The sequence below is a fragment of the Pagrus major genome, chromosome 21 (genome assembly GCF_040436345.1).
Source record: "Pagrus major chromosome 21, Pma_NU_1.0".
Classification (NCBI taxonomy): Eukaryota; Metazoa; Chordata; class Actinopteri; order Spariformes; family Sparidae; genus Pagrus; species Pagrus major.
The window spans coordinates 1,414,830-1,436,027 of record NC_133235.1 but is presented as its reverse complement, the minus strand read 5'-3'; the positions used below and the strand labels follow the sequence as shown (position 1 = coordinate 1,436,027).

Below are 21,198 nucleotides of genomic sequence, written 5' to 3'. Positions count from 1 at the left end.
AATTACAAGCAGTTGTATTGAGCCTGTATTACCTTTAATAATTTGTTGAGACTTGCTCACATTTTCAGAAGACCTATCATAAATTCAATTACTGAATCAAACTTCAATGAAGTAGTTTGTGTTCCACTCATTCATCACACAAACATGAGAGCTGTAGGAATCATTGGAACTGAAGACTGACATGGATGTAAACTTTGGACCAGGACTGTATAACATACATATATACAGTAACAGACTAATCAATATTCTTCAGGTCTCCCTCACTTCTCGTCTGGTATTTTCCGTTGCTGGGGCAGAGACACGTTCATCGCTCTCAGAGGACTCATGCTGCTCACTGGGAGACACACTGAGGCTCGGTACGTAGGTGTGTGTGTGTGTGTGTGTGTGTGTGTGTGTGTGTGTGTGGTTGCTTCACTGGCCTTTTCTTTTGAATATGAGCATTGTTTAACTGGCCATCAGATTCTTAACAGCACACAAACTAAACTCAAATGAGCCATTCTGTCTCATGGTTGCTATAGTAACATCATCCTGGCCTTTGCTGGGACGCTGCGTCACGGTTTGATCCCCAACCTGCTGGGAGAGGGTCGCTGTGCCAGATACAACTGTCGTGATGCTGTATGGTGGTGGCTGCAGTGCATCCAGGTAGGAGGTCATGGGGAGATAGATGGAGAGAGGGAGGTAAAGGAGTGTAAATACATAAAACCAAGAATTGCTGTATTTTTAAACCTGTTGACATATTTTAGTCGGTAAATAAGTAAAAGGTTCAAAAAGTTTTGGAAGCAGTCCAGTAGATCGCCTCAGCTGTCAGCATCAACATGGGCTGCAATGGCTGCAATGTAATTCTTTAAGGCAACCATTAAGGAAGTCCTCTTAAAGTGCTTGTTTTTGCCACTGGCAGGCTGAGGTTGTTAATCCAAGTGTCTGACAATATAACAGACAGGATCTCTACAGAGATAGACCACTGACTGGATAAGACAGTGGACAGAGTCACGGTGATGTCACTCACAGAATGAAGCTCAAAGTGGGCGGTACAGGCTGTCGCCATCTTGGCAGCTCCTGACAGCTCCTGACTCCACCTAACTCACGGCAAATCGAAAATGGGCAAACCGGTGGAGTGCAGGTGGAGCTGAAGCGAGTCTAGTTAAGCCCACCTAGCTGGACGCTACCAAACTAGCTAACACTAACAAGCTACCTGTATTCACACATAAAGAGAAGAGAATTTCCCCTCACGTAATTCATGTGAGTTTGACCGAGGGTTTATTCACCCCAAACTGACAGAATACTTCCTGTGCATTACTATACATGTACATGTATAGGACACATACGTGTGAATGTACATGTGTCCTGTATATGTACATGTATAGGACACATGTACATGTACAGGACACATACATGTGCATGTGTCCTGTACATGCACATGAAACTACAAAATGGCTGATGTTAGGTGAGATAAATTATCTATGTTTAAAATACCAATTTCATGATATTTAAGTTATAAACTTGTATAAATCTTTCTTACCTGCAGTTCCACATTCATCAGGCTGCTCCATCATGTTGCTTGTGTTGTTGAACTGTTATGTCATATAATTATAGTAAGTCATTCATTAAAGGCAGTTTTTTCTGGCCACAGTCACCAAGAGGAAACATTGGGTCATTGTAAATGAATTAGAGAGTAAGGTTTAGACCTGCTCCATTTGAAAAGTGTCATAACATAACTTTGGTTGTAATTTGGTGATATATAAATAATTGATAATACTTACAATGTGCTTTTGTTCAGGACTATGCTACCCACGTGCCTCAAGGACATGAAATACTTCGCTGCCCCGTCACACGCATGTACCCTACTGATGATTGTGAACCCTGCAAACCTGGGGAGGTGGTATGTACAGCTAAGACACACACACACACACACACACACACACACAGATCTGCAGCGTGCTCTGCTGTCTGCCACAGTGCCTTTCTTGGTACCACCATTAGAAATCACCCACATTTAAAATGTCCAAACTCATTTAAATTGTGTGTGCGTGTGTGTGTGTGTGTGTGTTTGTGTGTGTGTGTGTGTGTGTGTGTGCAGGAGCAGTTTCTGTATGATGTGATCCAGGAGGCTCTGCAGCGCCACCTGGAGGGAATTTCCTTCAGAGAGAGAAATGCTGGACCCAAGATAGACATGAATATGAGAGATGAAGGTAGGACAGGGTGTGTGTGTGTGTGTGTGTGTGTAAAACTAAACATGTGACATTAATATAAGATGATGATGGAGGTGTCTTGGTGTCAGGGAATAATGTACAGTAATTCTTTACAGCACCAACAAACTTAACGGGTGATTTTCTGGTCCTACATGGAGCCACAGGAGAGACTTTAGATTAGAGCTTAGATCGGGCCCAAAAAAATCAAGCCCGACCCTACCCGAGCCCGTGCACGTTGTGTCCGAGCCCGGCCTGGCCCGACACATTAACTGTAATTATGAGCCCGAGCCCGATTTAAACCCGACATTTTTTTAATACGTGGTGTAACAGTCAGAGTTATTTAATGTAGTGCCACTAGGTGGCGCCTCCTTTTGTTTAGTGGGTAATGTAACCTGTACGATGAAGAAAAGCAGGTGTACTTCCGCTCCCCATGAGAAAGGATACTGCCGACAGAGCGAAGACTCCCCATTTTATTTTGTCTTTATTTTGTAAAGGTGTTGGTGCAAGAACCTCGGCCTGTGTTCGTTTGCATGTATGCCTGTAACATCTAGAGCCGTAGAGACCTGGCATGGTATGGTCAGTATTATGAATAAAAGTGCCGTGCGGAAACCACCACATGTTGCCTGCCGTCTCTTGAGTAACCGGAGCCACCCGCACTAAAGTGGACCATCACCTTCCCCTTCACCAGCCCACGTTACAGTGGGCTGTTATAACTGACGTTCTCAACTACAATTCCGAGTTGTTTGAACTACAGAAATCTGTTTAGAATTATCTTAATGAATAATGCAACAAGGACGAAGCATGTAAACTGCGTTGTTTGTTTATTCAGAATGGAATGGATCGCAAATGAATAAAGTAATGATTTAAAAAAACAAAAAAAAACAAATGCTTGATCAAGGGCCCAGCCCGGCCCGACCCAGCCCGACCCGGCCCGAGGATAATGGCGGGAAATATTGACCCGGGCTCGGGCAGAGAATCTAAACTCTACTTTAGATCCATTTACAGCAGCAGCTTTCAGAACTCCTCATCAGTATCGACCACAATGTTTCTGAGCTCTTCTACTCCATCACAGGCTTCAACGTGGCTGCTAAGGTGGATCCAACCACAGGGCTTGTGACTGGAGGAAACCGCTTTAACTGCGGCACGTGGATGGACAAAATGGGAGAGAGTGAGAGAGCGAGGAACAAAGGCATGCCTGCTACTCCAAGGTAACACACACAAACACAAACACAAACACACACACACACACACACACAGTCCCTCACATCTGTTTGAATAGTAACAGCTAGGGGTGTAAGGGTGCACAGAAGTCACAGTTTGATTCAAACCTTGATATAGGTGTCATGATTCCGTACAACAGTAAAAAGCCCAAATGCATAAATGCACAAATCTGACCGGCACAGTGTCAGATCACGCTGAAACACATCTGATGCTATTCTCTGGCCAGTCGATCAGTGCCTCTCTACTAACTCGTGTTCTGTATCACTGTCCCCAGAGATGGCGCTGCAGTAGAGATAGTTGGTCTCAGTAAGTCAGCTGTTCGCTGGGTGGTGGAGCTCCATGCCAAAGGACTGTTCCCTTATGATGGAGCTAAAGTACACAGAGATGGTATTACACACACACACTGACATAAACACAGAGGTTTTACCTGTATCTCTGTTAAATAAATATCAGCCATCGGTAATTAACCCTTTCCTTTGTGTTCCAGGTAAAGAAGTGTTCATCTCTTACTCCCAGTGGAACCAGCAGCTCCAGCAGTCCTTTGAAGCAGTGTATTGGGTTTCTGGGGCCCCAAATGACCCCACTGAGAAACACCCTGATCTGGTGCATAAAAAAGGCATCTACAAGGACAGCTACGGAGCCTCCAGTCCCTGGTGTGACTACCAGCTGAGACCCAACTTCACTATTGCCATGGTGGTGGTAAGCAGAGTGAACCTGCAACCCGCTGTCTCAATCAGCTCTAACTGTGTGTTACTTTATTGGCTCTTTGGTCTGAAGCCTGTTGAGTGTGTGAATGAGTAGAGTTGTGAGTGGCTGCTTGACATGATGATGTCTGTGTTTAAAGGCTCCAGAGCTGTTTACAGTGGAGAGAGCCTGGAAGGCTCTGGAGGCGGCTGAGAAGAAACTACTGGGACCACTGGGAATGAAGACACTTGACCCTGAGTATGTACACACACACACACACACACATACATACACATATGTGTGTGTGTGTATATGTATGTATATATATGTGTGTATGTATATATATATTAATATGTATATATATATACATATATATAGTCATAAACATATTTATGTGTCTATATATACAGTAGTAGAGCAGCAGTGGAAGTGTCTTTATATAATGAAACATTGTTTCATGTTCAGACTGTCACTGACTTCGTCTTTGTGTTGTCCTCTCAGTGACATGGTGTACTGTGGTGTCTATGACAACGCTCTGGACAACGATAACTACAACCTGGCAAAAGGCTTCAACTACCACCAAGGACCAGTGAGTGTGACACACTGTTGTACTTTAACACATCAGCTTATCAACCACCTGAAGTCCCTTTACTGAAGATTATAGATTGTGAAATGTATTTGTGTTCTTAGAATTCATTTTTTCAGAACTTTAATCTCAGAATCAGAAATCTGGGCTTAAACACAGAATCTTTCACTGTGGTCCTGATCCTCTTCTTTAATACACAGTACAGATAGCTGTTCAAATGTTGCATGCTTCAAATGTATTGATAACATATGGTTTGACATGTTTATCAGGGATAATTTAGGGTGTTTATCACAATGTTTTGGAATGTGTGTTTTGCTTTTGCAGCTGAGTTGGCTGGCTGACCTCGTTCACCTGAGCTCAGTCAGTGGAGTAGTAAACGAGCTGTCCTCACTTGAACTTATATCTTTGAAGAAGTTTTTCCCCAACATGTAAATCAACTTGATGTTGATGGATGTTTCCTGTTATCTGCAGCAGCATATTAACAGGGCTTTCAACAAGCAGATGGAGCGGCCAGCGAGAGGGTCCTAGGGCATGCGTCATCAGCTGTTATGAAAACTCAGATTAAAATTTTTTTTTTCTCACGGCACATAACTAAGTGTCAGTATATGTTTGTGTGTGTGTGTGTGTGTGTGTGTGTGTGTGTGTGAATAGGAGTGGCTGTGGCCAGTTGGATACTTCCTGCGTGCTAAACTCTACTTTGCCAAGAAGCTGGGAGAAGAAACCTACAACACAACAGTCACCCTGGTGAAAAATGTTCTGTCCCGACATTACACCCACCTGGAGAGGTACGACTGTCACCTGTTCATCCACCTGTTTCACATCAGCAGTACGATCCTGAACATTTTCAAACCAGCACAGTAATGATGGGACATGACTCCTCCTTCTTTTCATCTCATATTTGTCAAATGTAATAACTGATCATGAAATATCAGGTGATAGTTCTTTTTTTATTGAACAATGAAAAATGTATGATGAAAAACAATGTGATATTCCACTGTGGATATTGTTGAAGCAGTTCACAGTACATGAATGTGCTGCACTATTTAGAGAAACACATTCAGAATGAGTGAAAGCTACACTAACTAATCTGTAAGTGAGCTGAGTCATTTCATTGTTGGTGTCTTATCAGGTCTCCATGGAAGGGTCTGCCAGAGCTGACCAATGAGAATGGCCAGTACTGCCCGTTCAGCTGTGAGACCCAGGCCTGGTCTCTGGCCACTGTGCTGGAGGTCCTCTACGACCTCTAAATGGGCATCAGCCCGTCCCCCTGACGTGATTCTGAAGGAGAATTCTTGGACTTGGAGAAGAAACACACATCACTTCCCACAGTCTGCCTTCAGTGAGCAGCTACACCTGCTTCAAATTACATACGATAAATACATGACAGGATTACAGTGCCACAATTTCCTTTCTGTCAGCTCACAGTGATCCGTTTGAACTTTGCCTTGCCTACCTGTCCATCTCTACCTGCCCATCTCACCACTCTGTGTGTTTCTACCCTTAGTCTGTTACCAGCTCTCCCAGTCGGCCTCTGCAACAACATGGGAAAAGTTAATTTAACATGATAAATGTTAATTCTGATGACCCATTTTAGTTCATGTAGAATCTTCAGAGTTTGACTGTCTTCTCTATGTGTTAGAACAAGTAGATCAGTGTGGTGAGCTCAGAAAATGACATCACTTTACTGTAATGAGCCTTTAAAACCAGGAAATGAAAACACTTATGTCATATCACCATGTAAAAATATCCAAAGTGAAGACCATATGTAGTCTTGATAATGAGATATTATCCATTATATATAAATGCGAGCTATTAATTTAAACTAGTAAGAACTCCTGAGCTGATATGCTGTCAGTATTCTTCAGTGTTCATTCTCACACAAGTATTAATATCAACAACACTTCATCTCACTTCACTGATGTCACTGATGCTGATGGTACCAGTGATGTTCTGGTGGTTTTAAATGGAATTGGAGAGATTTTTTTCTTTTGCATTTGAAAAAAACAATGATACTTTATTTATATTTGAATTAATTAAATGAAACTGCCCTCTGGTGTCTCTCCAGCCAGCAGCCTCACTAAAAAGGGCAGAACAATAATTTTTGCTGACTGAGCAGGTTTTATTTTAGAACAAGTCTTTTATATTGAAATCCAACAACCTGCCACTGTGTGCACACCTCGAGTCCTACCTCCCAACCTGTCCTCATGTAACCTGTCTACAACAAGTGACCTAAACACCTTCTGTCACCACAGGGTGACTCTGTGTACATGCTGTAGCAGCAGTACATGTACATACTACTGCAAGTTGTGTGTTCCATACAGCTAACAGTGCTGCACCCCCCACCTGATGCCTTGATACAAATACACAGTCTTCCAGCTGTTTCCCATTTCACCACATTTTCCCCACAAGCCTTATGATGTACTTCAATATTTCTATCATTCAAGTGTGTATTAATGTTAACAAGAAAAACTGTTTTGTGCATGAGTGTTGTGTTGGTGTTTCCAGAGGTTCAGTTTCCTCTGGTGTGTAACCATGCTGTAGATCTCTGCTGATGGCCCTCTGCTGTCTAAGAGCTGTAGATGTTAGATATGAAAAGGTTTGAAGTAGCATGACACATCAGCGTTCCTCTCAAAAAGAAGGAATGTGGTGAGCAGCAGAAACAAGATGAACCATTAAAGTTCCTGTGTAAGTCACTTGTGTTTTAAAATCTTTCTGACTCAGTCACAACACATCAGCAGTCTCTTTGGATCCTTGTTTACTGAACCCATCCTCCCTCAGTGTGGTACCTGCACAGAACACAACAGCATCTTACATCTATGTGTACGACATCAACACAACATACTCATTTATCCTGGTGAAGCTGAGCTGCCACTACTTTGTTGAAAACTAAAATCAGTGGTCAAAAATAAAACTACTCACAATTAAGCTCAGTTATGTGTTATTAAGTGCAGCACTTTTGTTATTCTTCTATTGCACAATGCAATTAATGTGTGATGGAGAAGCAAGATTTGCCTGTGCAGCAGCCGATTGATTATGGAGGATAATCAAGTCCATGTTACTCTACAGTCACAGTCCAGTCATGTAGAAGAGTGCAAAGCTCTGTGAACTCAAACTGTAGTGTTACACATTCATCAGTGTGTCTTTAATGTTGTTGTTTACTCTGCACAGTGTTACACATTCATCCTACCAGTGTGTCTCTAATGTTGTTGTTTACTCTGCACAGTGTTACAGCTGCCATAGACAGAGAATAAAGTTATAAATAACCAGGCTGTTGTCTCCTCGCCTGTGTATGTGTGTGTGCGTGTGCGTGTGTGTCTTGTTTGGAGAAATAAAGCATTTGGGTTGTACATAATAATTCGTGTGAGTGTGCGCATGTGCGTGTGTCAGCAGTGGACACACAGACTCAGCAGACTGATGAAGAGCAGAGTTGAGGAGGAAAAGGCCTGAAAAGAGAGAGTGAGGCATGTCAGCATCACAGTGCAGATCCATCAGCAGTCAGTCAGTCAGTCAGTCAGTCAGTACTCACTCCAGCTGCAGAGTTTCCGCTGCTCTCCAGAATCAGAGTGCTGCTGTTCAGCTGAACCCAGAATGTTGTGTAGTCCTGGACCAGACTGGCACTGAAATTTCCACAACAACAGCAAGGACATCACAAACGAGTGAACGTTTAGCAGTAGACTGCACATGTTGATGCTGATGAGGACCATGATGGCTGAGCAAATGTTCAGATGCTGCTTTCACACATTTGGAGGGTGAAGAAAGTGTGTGTGTGTGTGTGTGTGTGTCTTCTACCTAAAGAAGATGTCTCCATAGTAACTGTTGCTAGGTGCCTCCCAGGTCAGTTGGACTTTCTTCTTCTTGGCTCCTGAAGCCTGACTGACTGTTGAATTCTGCTCATGGACACAAATAGATTGGTTCTAACAAAGATGAAGATACAAATTATCATTATCCATCAAGACAGAAGCGTATGCTGGATCGATCCACTGAGGACACTGTGAACATGATTCTACTGGTGCGTTCTAATGATTTGTGCTAATGATGTGTTCTAACCTTAACACTAACAGACTCCTCTTTATTGACTTCAGTTCTGCTTACAACACTATTAGGTGCCACCAGATGATCAGAAAACTCCCCCATGTCAGCGTCCCCCCCACTCCTCATTCACTGGGTACACAGCTTCCTCAGTGACAAGCAGTCAGTGTGGATGCTGTAACATCTTCAACCACCATCACCAACACCGGAGCCACCACAAGGTTGTGTCCTGAGCCCCTTCCCCTTCCTGTTCCTTAATGACAATAAATCACCTCACACGGTGGTGCATGGACAGTTACCTTCAGCTGAATATAGCAAAAACAAAAGAACTCGTTATCAACCAGCAGTCACAGCCAGGGTATAAAATTAGATTTTTGATTTGAAATTTTACCGGCCAAAATATGTTTTGACCGGCCACTGAACTGTTCACAATCACGACCTTAACTAACAGATTTCCTGTAGGAAACACTGAACAGCATAAAGATAAATGTTAATTGCCCACTGATTGTTTTTTAGTAGGGAACTATATAAATGAAGGTTTCAGATACTGTTAAAAGAATCATAACTTTAATTTTCAATATCTCATACATAAATCAGCATGTGTAAACAACACACATGCACTTGCCTACCTCAAACCATTGGTGGGTGCACCATTTAAATGTTAGCTATATCATAACATACACAATCACCAAACAACATGTGAACTAAACAACACATTTTTTCCTGTCTCTCTGCCCATGTAGAAGGCACAACCATATGAGGCCGTTACCATTGACAGATGTTGCACTTCATGGTATTAGCACTGCCATTGTACACCAACCACTCTCTCCTCACCCCCATATCATTGAAACACCACTTTTCATTAAATTTTCTTTTTGGTTGTATTCCTCCACAGCTCTTCAGTTTTAACCTCTTCTTCTTCCTCTACTTCTTCTTCAACCACCATTGTCGTTGTCGTCTTCTTCTTTTTTTTCTCTTCTTCTTTTGACCGAGCATGGATGTATCCGTATCCAAGACAACTTGATACATTTTCAAATGTTGAATGATGGTGGACAGCGACGGACAAATTTGAAATTCGAAACGCAATCAATAGATCTGCTGTAGCTGTAAACTGTGTCTGTTTTACTGTTTGGCATTTATGTTGAAAGTTATATAGCAAAGTCAGCCTGCCAATGGCGTGTGACCTATTTATTTTACTCGCCAAAACATATTTTTACACGTATTTGGTGCATCAATAAAGAAGCTGGTGAGATGAGATATCTTGGACTCACCTGGGACAATAATCAAAGTTTTGAGCAACACATCAATGACATCCACAAACGCTGCCAACAAAGACCGTCTGCCATCCGCAAACTTAGAGCACTTTCTATGAGCATGTTTTGGCAGGAGCTTTGTCCCCTCTGCCTTAGCACTTCTACACAGAATACCCCATTAGGTGTTGTGTGTATGTGCTGTAAATGTGGGATGTGTGTGTCGATGTATCCTGTATGGATGTCTTTCATGTATATTTGCTATGGATGTTTAACTGTATGTATGTATCTATGTATGGGAGGCTCTGCACAGACTGTGGCAACAACTTTCCTTGAAAAAAGACAATAAAGAATCTAATGATGTGTTCTAATGGTGTGTTTTAATGATGTAATGAAGATCTACCCAAATTCTCCCATGTGACCCCCCTTCTCCGTGACCTCCACTGGCTTCCTGTTGTGGCCAGCATCTGATTCAAGACGATGGTGCTGGCCTTCAAGGCCATCAACGGAACTCAGATCACACACCCCAGTGCGAGCACTTCGCTCTACTACATCAGCTGGCCGGCTGGTACCGCCATTGCTAAGAGCAAACAGAGGTCGCTCAACGAACTCCCGACCAATGTCAGGACAGCAGAGTCACTCGCCATCTTCCACAAAAGACTCAAGACTCACTTGTTCAGACTTCACCTCGACCCCGCATAGCATGACTCCCCCCCCCCCCCCCCACTCCCCACCCCAATGATGTGTTCTAATGATGTGTTCTAATTGTGTGTTCTAATGGTGTGTTCTACTGGTGTGTTCTCATGCTATGTTCTAATAATGTGTTCTAATGGTGCGTTCTAATTGTGTGTTCTCACGATGCGTTCTAAAGATGTGTTCTAATTATGTGTTCTAATGGTGTGTTCTGATTGTGTGTTCTAAAGATGTGTTCTGATGGCGTGTTCTACTGGTGTGTTCTAATGGTGTGTTGTAATGATGTGTTCTAATGGTGTGTTCTACTGGTGCACTGTCAATAATTTTGGGCTGTTTCAACTTAAAAGTCTAAGTTCAATTGTTGCCTTAAATATTTGAGCTTAATTTAGGTTGAATAGTTTGTTTAAAATCTTCTTTTAAGTTTTCTCCGAACTTGAAAATACATCTTCAGATAACTTAAGATATTAAGTTTAATCAACGACTGTTCAGTGACAGTGACAATCATTACAAATAAATTTGATATCTTTTTACATTTGATGATTTCTTCGAGGAGTCAGTTCTTAATTCCACAGAGTATAGCAGCAGTAGCTCCTTTTGTAGTTGACTGTCATAAGATCAGCATAGAGACATTACGTGAAGCAACACTTAGTGACTAGATTAGACTGTGAAAGTGTGATGGGCTAAAGACTGAAATCAATACTAACCTCTATCTATTTTTGTTGTTGTAAAAAAAAAAGCAACCATGTTTTGAACTACTGACTGACTTGTCTTAAAATGTATTAAAGACATGCAGCAAGTTTTCTTCAAACTATAAAAAAGAAGGGTGTCAAACAATGCATGCTGGGAAGTCAACCAATATGCTGATAATTTTCTTATTTAACTTATTTGTATGAGTTGATTGAACTCTGCACATTACATTCATTCAACTCATCATTTCAAGTCAAACGATTTCAAGTTAAAAGACCTCATGTTTATAAGTTCATAAGTGGTCTGGTCTGATCAAAGTTTAATTGACTTGAAACAACTAAAACTTGTATATTTAAGTTAAGTTAATTAGAAAAGATAAGTTGATTCCACTAAATTCCATAATGACTTTTTACAGTGTGTGTTCTAACGATATGTTTTACTGGTGTGTTCTAATTAAGTGTTCCAATGGTGTGTTCTAATGATGCGTTCTAATGGTGTGTTCAAATGGCATGTTCCAATGATGTGGTTTAATGGTGTGTTCTACTGGTGTGTTCTAATGAAGTGTTCTAATGGTGTGTTCTTATGATGTGTTCTAATGGTGCTTTTTAATGATGCGTTCTAACAATGCGTTCTAATGATGTGTTCCAATGACATGTTCCAATGATGTGTTCTAATGGTGTGTCTACTTGTGTGTTCTAATGGTGTATTCTAATGATGTGTTCTAATGGCGTGTTCCAATGATGTGTTCTAATGGTGTGTCTACTTGTGTGTTCTAATGGTTTGTTCTAATGACCTGTTCTAATAGTTTGTTCCCCCAGAAAGCAAAGCAAAGTTTTTGTGCGTCAAAGTTTTTGTTTATTTGCTTCTATTCAAGCCAGGCAGAAATCAACAGTGGAGAAATCAATATTCTCGTCCTGTTCACTTTCATTCTATGCGAGCGAGGTGGTGAAGAAAACGTTGGATCATTGATGACTGGTGAAGTCACAGCTTTATCATTTACATTCTAGCTAATATTCAACTTTCTGCAAAATATTTGAGCTCAGGTGCTCACAGCCTCCAGTTCTCAGAGATTACTGTTGAACTTGTGGGATTAATAAGTGGATTTATCTTCACTCCTGTTTATCAACCTGACTGCAGCAGTGATCCGGAGGTGACCTCCATTGTCGGGTTTTTATGTTCTTTTATGTTGACTGCTGACTGGAGTTGGAGGGGAAATGTACTTTACTTCATGAACGTAATGTTACAGAGAGGAGATAGAGAACCAGAACCAGAACCAGATACTCTGAGTGCTGAGTTCATTGAAAGGCTAAATTGAATTCAAACATCTTTGTGTGCCGTGGCTCACTAGCTTACAGCTATTGAACAGCAAAGTGCTCTGGCTGTTTGGGGTGAATAAACACTGCGTGAGTAACGTAAATTATCACAAATGATCCCACGATCAAACTTGCACAAGAAACGTGAGGTGAGGACCCAACTTTAACTGTGCCCACAGTAGAGGTGCTTCTATTAGCATGTTATTATATTAAGTCAGCAAGGAAACAGCTGCAATATAACATTCACTCATACCTCCATGTTGTTACAGTGCAAGGCAGTAAACAGGGTGGTGTTGATGCTGCTGAACTTTCCAATGGGCCACAGCAGAGCTGGAAACAGAAAACAGAGTTCATTCCCCAAGTTTCACATGATATGTGCTATGATACTAACCATGCACAGTATATTTTTTTATTTTAACTATACAAAAATAGAACAAATGTGAAATAAAAACTTATTAAAAGGAGACCTAATATGTGTTTTCTATTTTTTCCTTTCCTTCAGTGTTTTATATATAATGTAGTTTCTTGTTCTCAGACCAATCTCAGCTTGTTCAAGTTTACAATGAATCCTGACTGCATACCAAAGTTAGTCACAGAGTTCCACAAGGTTCTGTGCTCGGACCAATACTATTTACTGTATATATGCTTCCTTTAGGGAATATCATTAGAAAACACTCATTTCATTGTTATGCAGATGATACACAATCATACTTAACCATTAAGCCAGATGACACTACTCAGTTAGCTAAACTTCAGGCATGTACTAAGGACATAAAAAACCTAGATGACCTGCAACTTTCTGCTACTGAATTCAGACAAAACAGAAGTTATTGTGCTGAGCTCTAAACATCTTAGAGACACTAGCTAATGATATAGCTACTCTGGATGGCATTACTCTGGCCTCCAACACCACAATAAAGAATCTTTTCGGGCGACTGTGGCTCAGGGGTAGAGCCAGCGTCTTGTTATCGGAAGGTCACTGGTTTGATTCCCCTGGTCTGCATGTTGAAGTGTCCTTGGGCAAGATACTGAACCCAAAAACTGCTCCTGGTGTGCTGGTTGGCACCTTGCATGACAGCCACCGCCATCAGTGTATGAATGTATGAATTACTGTAAGTCGCTTTGGACAAAAGCGTCTGCTAAATGTAAATATCTTAGAGTTATTTTTGGGATTTGTCCTTTAACTCCCACATAAAACAAATTTCAAGGACTCCTTTCTTCCACCTACGGAACATCCGTAGAAACATCAGGAACATCCTGTCACAAAAAGATGCAGACCCTAAACCTAAACCTAACCCTATCCAGAATAGATTTTAAAATCCTCCTCCTCACATACAAAGCCCTTAATGGTCAGGCACCGGTATATCTTAGAGACCTAATAGTACTCTATTACCCCACTGGAACGCTGCCCTCTCAGGATACAGGGTTACTTGTGGTTCCTAGAATCTCTAAAAGTAAAATGTGAGGCAGAGCCTTCAGCCATCAAGCTCCTCTCCTGCGGAACCATCTTCCAGTGTCGGTTCAGGGGGCCGACACCCTCTGTACGTTTAAGAGTAATACTCATATATCAATAAGTAAAGCTGTTATTACTCCCCCCATCTCTACCACTGCTTCTCAGGTGTGTGTGAGCTGACCAATCAGAGCAGACTGGGTATTCAGGAGGTGGGCCTTAACGAGACAGGAGGAGCTAACAGAGCATTTCAGACAGAGGGTGAGTACAGAGCTGCAGCACTGTCAGTATGAGAAAGATGATGTGTTTGTTGAACATTAAGACATTTAACCTGTTCTAGAAGTGACCTCAGATAAAACCATGAACCTGAAAATGAGCAGAATGTCTCCTTTAATGATGACAACTGAAGAATAGTGTCCTTACAATGACGACTGTAGATCAATCCTGTGATATTTCCATTACTGACTCCATAGTAGACACACTGTCGGCTCTACAGTGATCCATTAGTGTTTTCTTGTTCAAACACAACACACTAACAGGGACACAATACTACATTGAAGTATGACACAAATCTTGACACAACACCAGCATGAGGTACCAGCACAGAGAACTGAAACCTAAACCTGGTAACCACTGGCAGCCACATCTGTAGTGTTTACTGTAAGCCACAAATGAACATCGCAGTACTACAGCTACATCATGATTTTAGCGCTCTAATTTTTTACAGTTCAGATTTTATTTTAAATGGCAGTACAAAGAGTTTGTCTTACCCTGTCCCTGCCAGCTCCTGGCCTGTAACAGGAATCCCTGGAACTCTATGGAGCTGTTCTTCACCACCTCCACCGTCACTGCAAGCAGAAAATGACAGGGAGGGGTTCATGTTAATATGAGCCTGAGTGTTTGCAAAAGCGCAGAGGTCTGATGATGGCTGATAGAAGAGAGGGGGTGGGGAGTCTGACACACATTCTTAAATGATATACTAATAAATCTGTTATCCAGACGAGCGGCCAAACCTTCAGCACACTGTGCAGGAAGCTTTTAGTCTCGTTTCTTTAGATTGTTTTGTGGCATTTTTACTTTGACAGTGCAGAAAGAAAGGACGGCCCAGAACTCATCTTTTTCCTTTAAACTCTTAATTTTACATTTTAACTGACTTATTAAAGGGGCAATTTATATGATAAAATTTTTTATTGGTCATTTGTGGGCGGATTGTAATGTGACGTCTCTCTCTGTTGTCCATAAGTCTTGGCGATTTGTTGAAGTTGTATGATGCTACTGGACTCGCCTCAGCGCCTCTCTCCACTCTGCTAACAGTACCTAATGGTAGTTAATGGAGTCCAGCACAACACAAATGTCCCACAGAGCCCCTTTAACTTACTAACTGAATTAACTTGGTCATGACCTTTGGGTCAATAGAGATATCGTTTTTATTGATTACTCACGTAAAACAAAAAGTCACCAATACTTGATACAATAGTCGAGTAAAAGTCTCAAAGTATTTGATATTAAATGTACTTAAGTATCAAAAGCTCAAGTAAAAGTAAATGATACATATAATTACATGCATGTATATACTGTATATTATTAAATTAAATTAAATTAAATTAAATTAAATTAATCAAGGAGTCTGGTTTAGACCTGCTCAATTTGGAAAGTGTCATGAAATGACTTTTGTTGTGAATTGGCACTATACTAATTAAGATTGATTGATTAATTATAGGGCGACTGATTATTGACAAGACATTAGAGCCTAACTTGACTGATCAAACACATTCCCACCGATGGACAACGTAGAGTGTCATCTTCACACACGTTACGACTGTAGAAGACAATCAGAGAAGCAGGAGGACAGACTGACACACCTGTAATGACTCCACCAGGCCTGTAGGTGGCACTAGATGTAGACAGGGTGAATGGTGGGCTGCTGGTGGAAGGTGTGAAGGGTGGATGTACAGGCATCATGTTGCCACAGGAGGTCGCCACTGAGCCATTAGGGAAACACACACACTCCTCTACACACATAACAAACACCACTGCTAGGAGTGACATCATGGCTGCAGGAGGCATCTGAAACAGACAGGAGACAGCGAGGAGACAGACATGAGACAGAGAGGAGACAGAGATGAGACAGACATGAGACAGAGAGGAGACAGACATGAGACAGAGGAGACAGACAGGAGACAGATAGGAGACAGATAGGAGACAGAGAGGAGACAGACATGAGACAGAGAGGAGACAGATAGGAGACAGAGAGGAGACAGACAGGAGACAGTAGAAAACATCCCAGGAAGTCCCATTTCTGACTATATGTGACATCAGATCCAAACCGGTCTTAGAGGTAAAAAAAACAAAACAGCGACAGATGTTGGAACCAGATGTTCTCAGTGACTCTTCCTCCTGAACATGTTGTCAATATGATGCCAGCATATGAAGGAAAAAGGATGCAGACGAGGTGAGGCTCATAAACCATCAGGTAAGAATGAAAGGACTCATAATATTAAAGGAGCTCAGTCTGATACTAGAGCTACTGAGGTTTCTAACTCCAGAATAACCTGGTTGACACGCCTCGCCTTGGCCAACGCTCTCATACCACATTGAATGAATGTCCACGCTGTTCCTTGAGTTGCGACACAGTGGGTTTATTGCTGTGCATTGTCCATGTCCTTGTGCTTTTTTCCCTTGAACTGTTTGCAGTCCTCCAAAGAGTGGCCACGAGCACAGCAAAGGCATTCAGCTTTTTCTGGACCTGATGTAGGCGCTTTAATTTTTTCAGGCACTCCCATAGATGTTATGGTGGTGGCCACGACATTTCCTTTCATTTTGTTTCTAGGTTGTGCTTTAAACCCAGTGACAGTCTTTATCCCAGCAACACCAGATAACTCCTGTATCTCACCAAACAAAGGGTCAGAAAGAATCCTGACACGACGCTCAATAAACATGACCATATCAATGAAGCAAGCTGGTTGATTGGTTGCCTCCATTATGTCATGAGCTATGGTCCTCCATTGCTCCCTCATTCTGAATGGCAGCTTGGACACAATGGCTCTTATATTTACTGGCACATCCAGTTCCTGCATGTACTGAAGCTCTTCCATTACATTGCAGCATCCACGCAGAAATAAGGAATATGCTTGCAGTGTTTTCTCGTCCTCAGATTTAATTGTCTGCCAGGCCAGAGCCTTTTCCATATAAGCACTTGCGATTTTGTACTGATTTCCAAAATGTTTCTGGAGAAGTTCCTTTGCCACTGTGTAGCCATGCTCTGGAGCCATATGCTGGCATCTTTGCACCAATTCACGTGGCTGTCCTCTTGTGAACTGTTCCAGATAGTACAAACAATCCTCTTTTCCTGCCTTTTCCTCAACTCCTTGCTCAAAGGCTTTAATGAACGTCCTGTAATGGAGAGGGTCCCCTTCAAATGTGGGAATATCTCGTGGTGGCAGTGACATCATATGCTGTTGCTGTACCAGGGCTGCTGTTATTTCATTTTGCCTTTGCATGATGGTAACTATGTCAGGTGGACTTTGGCTGATGTGGTGATGGTATGTAGGTTGAGCAGTTGATGACTGGTGTTGAAAATGCAGTGATGTTCCAGACATATTAACCTGTTGCTGTGTTGATTTCCATGCAACAGGATGGTACTCCTTTGCCATAGGGTTTAACGCGTTGACAGATTTTTCCAGCCTTTTCTTTTTCTCCTTTTCCAAATAGGAATTCATGCCATTGCTGTGTGCTTGAGAAGAACTTCTCCACTCTGAAGCCTGTAATACAGCCAGCTTAGCAGTGGACGCAGCTATTTCAGCTTCCAAATCAAGCTGCTCTCTTTTCCTTTTCAGCTGCTGTTCCTGTTCCTCCAAGGCATGCTTTTCTTTTAAAGCTGCAGCCAGAGCAACAAGTGCTGCCTTTTCTGCTTCATCCTTTATGGCTGCAGAGGATGCAGTACTTGATCTTGCACTGTTACGGCTCCTATGGCTTGAGCGTTTACTAATATTTGAAACACTGTCATTACGATTGATGTCATCCACAACATTACCATTTTCGTTTGCATTACCTTCATCACGATACCCACTTTTTTGTGTTAGCAATACACTCATTAATAGGCAACATTTTTGCCTTAAACCTTATTTCCTGTTTTTTAAATGTCTGGTTCTGACGGCGCAGACATTTAATCTACACTGCAAATAGTTAAAAAGATAAATCTGAGATTGTTCTATATTATTCCTCATGTCAACAAATCAAAACACCAAAACCATCTCTCATGACTTCCTGCACCCACCAGTGGCCCTCAGCTGCAAGCCCATTGGTTCACACTCAATATGTAAATCTTTAAGAAGTTTAAAAAAAAAAAAAAGTATTTCTGGCAGCAGGACGGGTGTGTGTGTGTGTGTGTGTGTGTGTGTGTGTGTGTGTGTTCAAAGTAACTTAAAGCTATGGTCTATGATCTGAAAAAGATTTGAAAAAAGCATCCCCCCCACACACACACACCCCTCCCCTCTGTGCTCCTTAATCCCTCCCCTCCGAGCTCGTATCACTCTCCCCTCGGAGCTTCCCACGAGACACCCCCTCCCGCAACAAGCAACAAGAGCAACAGAGGCCGGCAGAAACCAAACACGGTGTCAGCTTTGAATGCGGAGTAACGATGTCGGATTCACAGGTAAAGTTATTACAATGCACGTTGAAACGTAAATCTTGTAAGTCATTACAATGTCCACAGCTAAGCTCCACAGCCAAGCTAGCGTAACGTCATTAGCATGTTACAGCTACGTTACACGTTACAGCTACATAATAAGTTACTATTTATCAACAGCTAAGTTAGCCACTTCTAAAAGTTATTGAGGGCCAAGAGACTAACAGATGCTGCCGTTAGCTTTAAACATAACGATCGCTTCCACATTGTGGCTGAAAACTAAACCTGCATGAGCCTCGGACCCAGCTGTGTCCCAGCTGTTGTCTGAGTAGCACCACGACCGCGACATGAACGTGCCCGTAAACCGTAATCTCTTGTTTATGACAGATAAGACACACAAATACACACATCGTAACGTGTATATGATAATCCATCATATTGATTTAGCAAAGGCTTCGTTGAAAACAAATAGACAAGACCGGGAGGAGGGTTAGCAAAACAGTTGAGTAGTGACCGGGCAAGAGGTTGTTATGGAGAAATAAATCCGGACAGGATGAATGAATGGATGAATGAAACCCCTCCGCTTCGCGTTAGGGTTTCATTCATCCATTCATTCATCCTACTTGCATTACTTGCTGCTTCATTTAGCTGCCACGAGCAAATAAATAGGCTGATTTGGTGTAAACATGATAGCAATTTTAGCTTACAATGCTAACATAGAGGCTAACGTCTCCATCGAACAAGTAAACAAGTGTTGACAATATTGCAGAGACAGAAACTGTTTCGACGCTGTCTAATAACACAGAAAAAACAACACAACATCCACAATAAAGACGAAAGATTACCTGTTCAACAAAAACTCTGCTGTATCAGCATCGCTTTTCAGGTCCATATCTTCACGGAGCTTTCGCCACCGTTGTATCTGCCTTAATCTGCCATAGACATAATTATTATGTCTATGGTGACCAGGAGCAGGGGAGTGAGCGAAGTGATTGGATGGAGGGTCCGAGAGAGAGAGTGCAAATTTGAGCAAGGGGAAACTCCCATTCGGACTGGATGGCTGCTATTGGTCAATTTCTTTGCAGTTTTGCAGGCGCTAGAGAGAATGGATTTATTTGGTTCCTTTTGCTCTTCACATTGTGTAGGTTATACTATTGGGCCATAACCACCATCTAAATAATGTTAATAATAATGATCAATCTTTCAAATCGTACACCATAGCTTTAAATGTCCTTTACCTGTCTACCTGTCCTGTCTTCACCTGACTTTGGGTGAACTGTTCCTTGAAGGATGGCTTCTACTGCCCAGAGCAACAGTGTACAAGCTGGAAAAGAAGAAAAGTACAGACTATTGACAGCGTTGTCTTTTAGACAAGCTGCTACTGAGAATAGAAGAACTGGGCTTTACTGAAGCTACCTCAGTAACTTTCTGACTACATTAAAACATAAATGATAAACTTCAGTGGGTCACAAAGTGACTGCCACAACATTAAGATATACAAAATATAACTGTGACACAATAACATGGCAATTAGTACAGACTTTTGAATGTTTTACACCATACTGACACAAATACTACTAACATTGCCACCTTTGCAAACATTTCAGTTTTTTACATTTCTGATTATAAACCTTCATTCAGGAGATTCATTGTCCCAAAACTACACAACACTAATACTATTATGAATTTGGTATCAGTTTCCAACTGATAAATTCTTGCCTGTAAGAGATTCTCATCTAACAACAGCCCCATGACCAGGCATTATATGTCATCCAGTGTTAAGCTAGCTAAAATAATATTGTGAATGTCAGAAATGACATTTTCCCACTGAAGTCAACCATCAGGTGTAAAAACATCACCTGGTCCATCTACACAACTGTCTCATGACACAGATGTTAAAATGTGTTTTCTGTTTCGAGCACTTCCACAGCAACCATGAACTGTTTCAATGCACATCAGTAATCACAGGTTCATAACCTGTCTGCTGTTTGTTTGGAATCTGTCATTTACCAAAAATATATAGATTTAATTTAAACGTACTTTAGTTGTCTAAATATTTTCATAATCATCAATACGTTAACACACTTTACAGACTGCCATTCATAATCTAGTACAAACACCAGGAGATAAACAGAGCAGAAACAGCTTTGTAATCGTATTCAGACTGTTATTTTCTTACAACATACAACAGGTGAAGCACTGTGATGAATCCCGTTTCTTACATAAACATGGCTCTGCAAACACAGACCAGGTGATATGTTTAGTTCAGGTGCAGGTACTCACCTCGTCTCTGGGGCTGTTGGTGCTGTCCTGCAGACGCACACACACACACACACACAGTTTTATCAGGGATCCTATCAAGCTATAATGAATTGAGGGCTTAATTGTCCCTGAATCATAAAAAATGAAATGAAATGAAATCACCTGCAGGTCCTCTGTGAGCCAAAGATGCAAAGTGTCTTGTGGAGA

At 41.7% G+C, this 21,198-nt stretch overlaps 1 protein-coding gene across 1 annotated transcript in view; it reads left to right on the top strand.

The window, feature by feature from the left end:
• The window catches only part of agla (amylo-alpha-1, 6-glucosidase, 4-alpha-glucanotransferase a), a 48,044-nt gene extending 40,097 nt beyond the window's left edge, over positions 1–7,947 (top strand). Inside the window, exons 25-35 of the mRNA XM_073491077.1 lie at positions 254–356; positions 519–642; positions 1,778–1,879; positions 2,078–2,189; positions 3,262–3,397; positions 3,685–3,797; positions 3,898–4,109; positions 4,255–4,352; positions 4,596–4,683; positions 5,332–5,465; positions 5,810–7,947. Coding sequence (XP_073347178.1) covers positions 254–356; positions 519–642; positions 1,778–1,879; positions 2,078–2,189; positions 3,262–3,397; positions 3,685–3,797; positions 3,898–4,109; positions 4,255–4,352; positions 4,596–4,683; positions 5,332–5,465; positions 5,810–5,927 — 1,340 coding nt within the window. The 3' untranslated portion in view covers positions 5,928–7,947. The remainder of the gene's footprint in view (positions 1–253; positions 357–518; positions 643–1,777; positions 1,880–2,077; positions 2,190–3,261; positions 3,398–3,684; positions 3,798–3,897; positions 4,110–4,254; positions 4,353–4,595; positions 4,684–5,331; positions 5,466–5,809) is intronic.
• The last annotated feature ends 13,251 nt before the right edge of the window (positions 7,948–21,198 follow it).